At 44.8% G+C, this 10,662-nt stretch overlaps 1 protein-coding gene across 2 annotated transcripts in view; it reads left to right on the forward strand.

Moving 5' to 3' along the window:
* LOC139578271 (fibulin-1-like) overlaps positions 1–10,662 on the forward strand; it is a 47,241-nt gene that overhangs the window by 10,833 nt on the left and 25,746 nt on the right. The window contains exons 9-16 of one of the 2 annotated variants that reach the window (XM_071405666.1): positions 908–1,051; positions 1,333–1,458; positions 1,698–1,823; positions 2,061–2,180; positions 2,316–2,447; positions 2,927–3,050; positions 7,477–7,622; positions 9,038–9,175. In XM_071405666.1, coding sequence (XP_071261767.1) covers positions 908–1,051; positions 1,333–1,458; positions 1,698–1,823; positions 2,061–2,180; positions 2,316–2,447; positions 2,927–3,050; positions 7,477–7,622; positions 9,038–9,175 — 1,056 coding nt within the window. Of the gene's footprint in view, positions 1–907; positions 1,052–1,332; positions 1,459–1,697; positions 1,824–2,060; positions 2,181–2,315; positions 2,448–2,926; positions 3,051–3,752; positions 4,526–7,476; positions 7,623–9,037; positions 9,176–10,662 lie in introns of those variants that run through there. The other variant, XM_071405667.1, reaches the window with a different exon arrangement.

Here is a 10,662-nt window from a genome sequence, read left to right on the forward strand (position 1 = left end):
TAAAAAGCCAGACTACGGTTTGCAACTTCACATTGGGACAAAGATCGTACTTTTTGGAGAAATGTCCTCCGGTCTGATGAAACAAAAATAGAACTGTTTGGCCATAATGACCATCGTTATGTTTGGAGGAAAAAGGGGGAGGCTTGCAAGCCAAAGAACACCATCCCACCCGTGAAGCACGGGGGTGGCAGCATCATGTTGTGGAGGTGCTTTGCTGCAAGAGGGACTGGTGCACTTCACAAAATAGTTGGCATCATGAGGACGGAAAATTATGTGGATATATTGAAGCAACATCTCAAGACATCAGTCAGGAAGTTAAAGATTGGTCGCAATTGGGTCTTCCAAATGGACAATGACCCCAATCATACTTCCAAAGTTGTGGCAAAATGGCTTAAGGACAACAAAGTCAAGGTATTGGAGTGGCCATCACAAAGCCCTGATCTCAATCCTATAGAAAATTTGTGGGCAGAACTGAAAAAGCGTGTGTGAGCAAGGAGGCCTATAAACCTGACTCAGTTACACCAGCTCTGTCAGGAGGAATGGGCCAAAATTCACCCAACTTATTGTGGGAAGCTTGTGGAAGGCTACCCAATACGTTTGACCCAAGTTAATCAATTTAAAGGCAATGCTACCAAATACTAATTGAGTGTATGTAAACTTCTGACCCACCGGGAATGTGATGAAATAAATAAAAGCTGAAATCAATCATTCTCTCTACTATTATTCTGACATTTCACATTCTTAAAGTAAAGTGGTGATCTTAACTGACCTAAGACAGGGATTTTTTACTAGGATTAAATGTCAGGAATTGTGAAAAACTGAGTTTAAATGTATTTGGCTAAGGTGTATGTAAACTTCCGACTTCAACTGTACATGACATATGTATAACCTCTGACCTCTACCCAAGACATCAATGAGTGTCTGGCCCAGACTGGGCCTTGCCACCCTGGCCAGTCGTGTATGAACACGGTGGGCTCCTTCACCTGCCAGAGCAACTCTGTCAACTGTGGCCGGGGATACCACCTAAACGACAACGGCAACCGCTGCGTGGGTACGTACGGCTGCTTCACTTACGTACTGAGGCCTCATCGCGCCAGTCTGGGCATAAGGCCCCCACAAGGTCCCTGTCCTGGGCTATAGTAGACAGCCTCAACATCCCCTGGAACCACCGCAGCACTGATAGACGTGCTTCTCTACCACATTCACCTCCTTTGATTAGCATTAGGAACCTGACACTGTAGCCTACATTTCCATGTATTTCTCGTGGCCTCGCTATCCCTCTGCACACCGATCCTGTAATATCTTGTGATCTCTCTCTCTGCCCTGGTGTAGATATTGATGAGTGTAAAGGTCCTGATGGAGCGTGTGCAGGCCACGGCTGTATCAACCTGGTAGGATCGTTCCGTTGTGAGTGTAAGGCTGGCTTCATCTTCAACAGCATCAGCCGCGTCTGCGAAGGTACACACTGACTTCCTACTCCTTGTAGTTACCTAGTAGTTACAGGACAGTGTCGTGTTTGTTGACATAAGCAGGACACCAACAGTCGTGACTGTTTATGACATCTGGTATGTCATCGTTATCACAGCGTTATGTAGGTCTTATGACAAAGGGTTAAAAAAATATTTAAAAAATGAACTGCCAGTTGGGGAACCCTACTGTAGATATTCAACTTAGTGTCCTTTTCTTCTGTGTCTTAGATATCAACGAGTGCAGGCACTACCCTGGGCGCCTCTGTGCCCACAAGTGTGAGAATGTCCTGGGGTCCTACAAGTGCAGCTGCACCCAAGGCTTCAAGCTGGCCAGCGACGGCAGGAACTGTGATGGTAAGGCAGCCTTCCAATGTTAAGAGTTGTTTAAATCTGAGCTTCTCTCATTGGCCATCTCTTGTTTTGCCTTACTGAAGTTTGTGGTCATGTGTTTTATAGATGTATTCTATCTCTCTCTCTCTTTGTCTCTCTCTCTCACTCTCTCTCTCTCTCGCTCTCTCTCTCTCTTTCTCTGTCTCTCTCCTGTCTATAGATGACTAGTTTTATCTAACTGAGTTACATTGTTGTGTGTAGATCTAAACGAATGTGAGAGCAGCCCTTGCAGTCAAGAGTGTGCCAACGTGTACGGCTCCTACCAGTGCTACTGTCGCCGTGGCTACCAGCTCAGTGACAGGGATGGCATCAACTGTGAAGGTAGGAAAGGCTAAAACACATCTAATGAGCCATAGCCTAATCAGGAGCCCCATTACACAGGCATTATTTGATTCGACTTCCTGTACCCTTTACATCCTCTATTGTTTGACCTCTGATCTTTGACCTTGTCTCCAGACATTGATGAGTGTGCCTTGCCCACCGGGGGTCACATCTGCTCCTACCGCTGCCACAACACCCCCGGGAGCTTCCACTGCAACTGCCCCGCCACCGGCTATACTCTGGCCCCCAATGGACGCAGCTGCCAGGGTAAGTCCTCGCTCCTTATGGGGATGTAGGGGTCCTCAGCATGGGGGTTATGATCATTCTTCAGATCAGAATACAAATACCAGTAAAGATGGCAGGTAGCTTAGCGGTTAAGAGCATTGGGACAGTAACTGAAAGGTTGCTGGTTTGAATCCCTGAGGTGAAAAATATGTCGATGTACCCTATGTACCCTTGAGCAAGCAACATAACCCTAATTGCTCCTGTAAGTTGCTCTGGATAAGAGCGTCTGCGGGAGTGAATAAAATGTAACAGTGATGATTCTGTGAACCAAACTTCCGTAATGAGTAACCTTGCCTGATACCTGAAGACTTGCATTATCTCCCCGAGCTAATGCCTATAGGCTTTAGCTCAGCGGTCTCGTGACACACTGTGGACCGAGGTTTGAACCTAGGTTGCATGTTTAATATATAGGATTTAAAATGTTTGTGGTTCTGAATTGATTCATTTCTCTTCCTGTCCAGATGTTGATGAGTGTGTGACAGGGACACACACCTGCTCTGAGACAGAGAGCTGCTTCAATGTACAGGGTGGATTCAGATGCTTGTCCTTTGAGTGTCCGCCAAACTATCGCAGAGCAGGAGAGAAGTGAGTACCTACCTACCTACCTACCTACCTACCTACCTACCTGAGGACTCTCTCTCAAGTACTGGGGCTATACAGTATACCTGTTTTTAGTTCACAGTATCCCAAGGTCACCAGGTATGAAGTTCTCAGGTAAGTTGTCATTGACCAAGGCGGATGACTTTATGTAACTCCTTGTTAATCAGGAGAACAACTCTTTTCACACTACTGAGCCAAACAGAGTGCAGTCAAGCCGAGCATTACTGGGCTGGCCTGGCTCCGCAATGTGAAAGGAAAAATATCCCAGCCAGCACAGTATGGTCAGGTGGTCCTAAAGTGTTGATCAGGCACAAGTTATTTTATGGCCCCTGCTCTACAGTGTATACACAACCCCAACTCCAACCCCTACCTCTCTATTGAAGCTGTGCATGCCCAATGTTGACTCTTAATGGCTTCAGTTTTAGGGTTCAGTCAAAGCATGTTCTGTGAAGGCAGTCGATTGACGAAATGTAATCCTTTCCTTGAGATGTTCTTGCATGACCCTACACATGCTGGTCCAAAGAAACACATGAGGCTGACTTTGTCCCTACCCACCTAGCCCCACCCAGCTAGCAGCATGCCATGCACGGCAAATCAAACTTATACCTCTCTTTTGTTCTCTGTTTGTTCTATCTGTCCGTCTTTGTCTTGTCCTGTCCTGTCTCTGGCCCCTGTCTCTCCTTACAGTCGTTGTGAACGCTTGCTTTGCAATCAGACTAGCGAGTGCCTGGCCTCGCCTCTGAGAATAACCTACTACCACCTCACCTTCCCCACCAACATCCCCGTGCCCACCAACGTCTTCCGCATGGGCCCGTCCAACACCGTGCCCGGAGACCATGTCCAGATTGCCATCGTCGGCGGCAACAAGGGCGACTTCTTCAGCATGCAGAGAGTGCCCTCTGGTGGCGAGATGGCTGTGACGCGGCCCATCACGGAGCCGCAGGACTTTGAGCTGTCTCTGGAGATGAGACTGCTGCGTTACGGCACCACCAGCACCTACCTAGCCAAAGTCCTGGTGTTTGTTGTCCAGGAGCAGCCCATCCTACCATATAACGCTATCCCTGAGTAGAGGGTAGTAGCATATAGCAACAAGAATACGGCAACAACAATAACAGCCAAAAAATAGCAAACACTGCCATGATAAGCAAGCACAAACACAGTTGACATAGACCAGAAGCAGCATTTTCTGTAATTTGTCTCCTTGTTTTTGGTCTTATTGTAGTTTTTGTGATTACTGTAGCTAAGTATAGCCCCACAAAATAGGCCAAATGTAATGTACTCACTTGGAGGTACGTCGTTTGAATAGCAGCTAGGTGGCACTCTAGGGCAGGGTATTGAGGTAGTGGCCTGGGGATGCCTATTGATTACTGTATGTGATGGTGTAGTCTGGACTCCTACAGTATCTTATGGTTGATTTGTTTCATGAAATGTTTTCTATTAAAATTGGAATAGACACAATAGACGTTCAATCCGGATATATTTTTTTAACATATGTTTTGTGGACAGCACCAGAGAGCTCATTTTTTATTTGAATATTACATAGCTGGGGGAACTATGACCTGTAAAGCATGTATGCACTTCATGTGTGGGGTAAGTTTATGTGGTTTGTGAAAACATATTTTCAGTGGCATAGGTACATCTCTTGAATAGAACTGTGATATTCCAGTAGGTGAGTATCAGTGTTTTAAATAGCATATTAAATAGCATTTTAAACAGCATATTAGCACTGTCAAGTCATAGTTGATTTGGTGGAAGCAGTTAATTGGTGGATCCACATCCTTCTAATGTGGTCTCACATCCTGACCTAGCCTACTTGATATTTTAGGAATAATGTGAAATGCACATATTCCACTGCATACTGCGGGTGTAAAATCAAGTAGACAGTGACTCAAAGGCAAGCCAGAGTAAGTGACAGGCAATATGGGATGCAGTCGTGGAAGAGTAGGAAATATGCAAGGCACAGAGATAGAGTATAAATAGCGGAAACATGATGTTAGGCCACCAGTCAGAGCCTGCCTGGGCTGCGGCTTACAATAACTGTAAATTCAACCATGGGTCCCAGGTTCCTCCCGACCTGTCAGGGCAGTAAGGATGCACCTGTCTAGTCGGGACATCCATAAAATAAAACATGGTGGTCTGTGCACAGCTACAGATATAGTATCTTAATTTGATCACCATGTTGCAGGAGAATTTTCCTGTAACTCAGGAAATGTTAAACCTGTAGTGTATTTTAGGTTTAAAAAGGCTTCTGAGGTTTGTAATTTCCACTTTGAGATTTCAGACTTTATTTTTCCTTGTGAAAAATGTATTAACCCCTTCAAAAATGTCCATTAATTATTATCCACAAAATAATTCACATTTCCTGTTGCTGCAAGATTAGTTTCCTTCTGTAGCAAACTGGCTCAAATGAAGATCATACATCTGTAAAGCACAATTCGTTTTTTTCTCTACTCTGACAGTGAGTTATGGGGATCTGGGTTCTGGCCGGTGGTCTGAACAATTTGTGGCGGAGCAACATCACCGCTCGGAGAATGAATGATGCCCTGCAGTGTTTGTGTTGGGGCGTTATCAATCTACTGACTATAAATAATAATTACCCAAAAAATAAAAGGACTTTGCAGCGCTTGACCAGAAGACTTCCATTCCATCCAACAGTCTGTTTTTCTTTCTGGTCTTGAAGTATTGTTTTTTTCTGAAGGGCTGGGTCTCTCTGGGCCACGTGAGGTGAAGAGAGAGATGAGAGGACAGGGGAATAGGGCCACCTGTGCCCCCCCCCCCCCCACACACACACAAAGGGCATAATTAGCCCTTCTCTCTACTTGCTGTCTAGTCTTTGATGTACCCTGCTCTGTGTCAGGACCAGTTCACCCTGGGTCATTATAATCTTGTAAATTCACTTTGTGGCCTAGCGGAGCAGAGCGTTCACCCCATCCTCCAGGGCCTGCTCTCTCCTCTTGCTGCTGCTGCTGCAGGCTGAGGTATTATAAACTAGAAGAACATTTGCGGCTTTGGCCTGAACCAAAGCAAAACTTGTACCCTGGCGTTAATTGCTAATTACAAGCCCCTGACTTTTTGTCAGGGGCTTTTCCCCTCTCTCCATGAAAGGAGCTGTGCAACCCGAGCCGGGTTCTGGCCTGGGGTTCTGGCCTGGGGTTGAGCTGCAGCCTATGGGCCCCACGAGGAGACACAGAGAGGCATGATGTAGCTATATTATACATTACACTGGAGCAGTGGTGGACGTTCACTGGACCCTATACATGGTACTCTTGGGAACCAGAGCCAAATCATGTATGCACTGGCCAGCTACTTGTCTGTTGGCATTACCTTGCATAACCTTCCATTTGAAGCCCATCCACACCAGACATTATCAACTGTATAAGCTGCAGGTACGGTATCTTGTCTGTTTAGAATAGGCTCATGAAGAAGCAGAGTTCGTTCGGTAGAGCATGTCACATCCCCACCAAGCAGAGGAGATTATAGCTGACGTTGAGTTGTAGAATTTGTCTTGATATGTTTCGTAACCAGGACCTCCGCAGGGCATTGATGATTTAAATAGAGGTCTCTGTCCCTGGGGCTTGTGGGTGAAAGCTTGCTGAGAAGCAGTTCCTCTCAGATTCCAGGACAGGTTCCTGGCAGCGTAGCGGCCCTGTTGCTGTAGGCATGTGGGTGGGTGGCATTTGTTTCAGCGAGGTCTCCCCTCACCCTAAGCTGCCACTGATTAGATTGTGAAATAAACAGAGTCTTAAATAATGGGATGAGAGCAGCTCGGAGCGCTTGGGGAGTTGTCTAGTCATGTTCTCCACAATTTAGGAGAATTCTAGAACCCCCCTCGTCCCATAAATTCTCTAGAACCCCCCTCGTCCCATAAATATGAAGCCGGGGACACGCTCAACAAATCCAAATATTTTGCTGCGAGCAACTCATGCATCATTCTCCCATCTCCTCATAGTATTTCATATTTCACTTCTCTTCTCCCCACACAACACAACCAGTGCATCAGAAACCAAACCATCAATGGCTACCAGAGCCTCCACTAGCTAGCTACGCTCTGGCTACTGTGTGATCTTTGGCTGTCGTTGTTTTATCATTCTTGCTAGCCACATACAGTACCGATGTTTTTGATGTAGAATACTTTATCCAGCATCCCCGCTGTAGTTGGACAGATCGTGTTTGTGTAGCGGTTGTTTCACAGGGTCTGCTGAGTTCTTGATTGTGCAGTGCACTTCTCCCTTGGAATAGGATGCCCTGTCATTTGAGCTTCAGGGGAGGAACTGAAGGCGGTTTGTGCCTTAGGCTTTTTATAATCTCTCCCTAAAGGTCAGAGGTTGTGTGTGTGTGTGTGTGTGTGTGTGTGTGTGTGTGTGTGTGTGTGTGTGTGTGTGTGTGTGTGTGTGTGTGTGTCCTCTCTCAGCAGGGCGAGGGTCGAGCGCTCAGACACCGTCCGCTGTGTGAAGTCGTGCCAGCCCAATGACATCAGCTGTGTCCTGGACCCTGTACACTCCGTCTCCCACACTGTCATCTCCATGCCTACCTTCAGGGAGTTCACCAGGCCTGAAGGTAGGGGGTGATCTCTCATGCACTTATTTAGATTACAGCACACTTTTTTTCACATCCAATGTTTTTTTTCACTGACACTATGTTATGTGAAAACATACTTGTAAGTATATTCCTTTTTATATTACCTTGTTGTCCAAAACCTCTTGACCAAAAAAGCCTGTGATAGACTAGCCTCCTGTCCAGGGGGTGTGCTTATACATCAAGCTGCCTCGCGCTACATAATGAGGAGATAGGCTCCTGCTAATATGAGCCAAAATCTAAGGCTCTTGCAAGGCTACTTACTTACTTGCCCAAAATCAGGTAATGCTTAAAGAGCAACTGCCTTTAAAAATCAACTGATTCCTTTGAAAACAACCTATGTGGCATCATTAAGAGTCAGACAGTTATTGTACCAAACACCTTAGTTAGATGTAAAATTGAGAAATACTGCACCAAACACCTTAGTTAGATGTAAAATTGAGAAATACTGCACCAAACACCTTAGTTAGATGTACAATTGAGAAATACTGCACCATACACCTTAGTTAGATGTACAATTGAGAAATACTACACCAAACACCTTAGTTAGATGTAAAATTGAGAAATACTACACCAAACACCTTAGTTAGATGTAAAATTGAGAAATACTACACCAAACACCTTAGTTAGATGTAAAATTGCACAACTAGAATATCCTCAGCAAAACGGTAAACATTTATTACAGATTTCTTAACATTTCTTAGATTAATTCTGGGGATTTTGAGAAAGTGAAATGGGCTTCCTCGTCTACAGGGTCTCATGGGGGACAAACATCATTAACCAAATGCGGAATCGGTCAGAAAACACACCTCCAAGACTGAAATCTCGTTTCTCTAATGGGCAACATTAGTGGCTCTTTAAGAGTGTTGTTGACAGTGTAGTGGTAATCCGTGCATCAGACACTTCCTCCTTAACTTTCAATATATATATGAGCTGTGTGCATTCAAACCCTGGGGGACAAGGTTGGTGTACTGGTAACACCGTTAAGTATTGCCTAGCCGCTAGCCCAAAACCAATGTCTAAGTGTCACTTAGGATGGATCTGACTGACTGACCACTGTAATCACACCCATACAAACCGAGACACATGTGGTGCATGTTTCAGACACACTCATCCTCAACATGATGGGAAGTTAAGTCCTAGTTGTTTCTCATAAGCTCCTCGTCGGGGTGTTTAGGACTTGCAGGCCTCCAACTGAACAACAGCACTGAACACCCATCATCCCTGTCAAGACCCCCTCTGCACACAATAAACCCAGAGCTTAGCTGCCTCCCATTTTATTGTCTTCCTCCGAGGAGAAGTTGGCACGAGCCTGGCCGTTTCAATCCCAGCCTGATTATAAGTGTTTAAAGCCCTGTAAAGCTCTTTTGTCTCTAATTGTTATCTTCTTCCAACAGAGATAGTTTTCCTGAGAACCATGTCGCTGGCGCACTCCTCCCCCCACATCAGCTCCGACATCGTGTTCGACATCCTGGAGGGCAATGTCCAGAATTCCTTCGACATCGTCAAACGTCAGGAGCACGGCATAATCGTGGGTGAGTGGAAAGAAAGAAGGAGCGAAGGGATGCAGCTAGCTAAGCCATACGTCATTTGACTTGGGTTGAGGTCTGAGTAACTCATCAAGTCACAAGGGCCAAATAACAATAGCAGGCAATCACTAGTCCCAAGGCCTCCCTGGATAGATGTTCAAACAAGCGGTTTTCTGACCTAATTTTGCATTGCGTTTTTTATAAATACAAACCAAATGCATGTGTGTGTCTCCATGTGAGAGCTGAGTGGGGAGAAGAAGAAGAAGAAAGAGAATCTTTGGTTTGAGAAGCATGAAATTCTCCATCATAAGGATGCTCCCGTGACACAAGTACATCTGACAAACACTTCCAATGCCATTTGCACCCTGGTGGCAGCTGTGGCCCTTCATGTCTCCGTCCTCTAGGGAGCTGTCCTTTGGGTTGTCCTCGGAGACCAATGAAGGACGACTTTCTCTTCTTTCTCCACCAAACATTTGGCATCAGTTTGTCCCACTTTTCTGCACCATTTCATTCACTTACGAACCGCCATGTTTTTTCCATTCCTTAAGCAACAAAGCCCTTCTTCTCCTCAACAGATTATTGTGGCTACGATGTACAGAGATGGCTTATATTTTTGCATATGAAGCAGTCTGGATGGGCATAATATATTTTCATGTGCGTATGTAAATTTATGTGACAAATATCAGTCCTTTTTAGGGTTCCAAAAGGAGGATTTATTACTGGTGTCTGTAATAATCTCTGGCACTCTGTGTTGCCTTATCACCTGCAAAATATATGAATGTCAGAGTCTAAGTGATGTGACCGCCGAACGCCGCCCGAACAAGGAGAGGCCCCAACTTCGGCGGAAATCGTGACAATGAAATTATTAAATAATATTATTTTAAAATAAAAATATATATAATGACAGAGCTGTAAAACATTATCCTACATTTACAAACCATCAATTTAGTGAAAACCATTGACGTTTGAGGGTTTCAGCATGAAATATCCTTTCTACACACTTATTTATTTCACCATGTCAATATGTATTTGTTGTCAATGTTTGTGTGTCAAACTGGTGGCAGTTGTGAACACAGTCAATAGTTGGAAGAGTTGCAGAGTTAATTGAAAATAATTATTGATTAGATGCTTTTTTCATTAATTAGGCTATTTATTCTTGAACCATATGGTCTATATATTAGAAACTCATGGACAATATGGACACAGATAGAGCAAATGAATACTATATATGAATAACGTTTTTAAAAGTTATTCAAGTATAAATTACCAAAGTTACGATAGATTGACATAGATTTTCTGTTAATGACCAAAAATCCTGAATATTCCAGAAACGTTGGTAAATTACCGGTAGCTGTGCAACGCTAGTCCTTATACAGACTTTGAGATAGCAATGATACCCCACTTAACCCGGCAATCAAGGATCAGATCCAAGTCTGTTGCTGTAGAACAGAGAAGAGAGGAGCCTTGGTGGGTGTGACTGCATGTGGAGCCTC

Source organism: Salvelinus alpinus, chromosome 6 (genome assembly GCF_045679555.1).
Source record: "Salvelinus alpinus chromosome 6, SLU_Salpinus.1, whole genome shotgun sequence".
In the NCBI taxonomy this organism is placed as follows: Eukaryota; Metazoa; Chordata; class Actinopteri; order Salmoniformes; family Salmonidae; genus Salvelinus; species Salvelinus alpinus.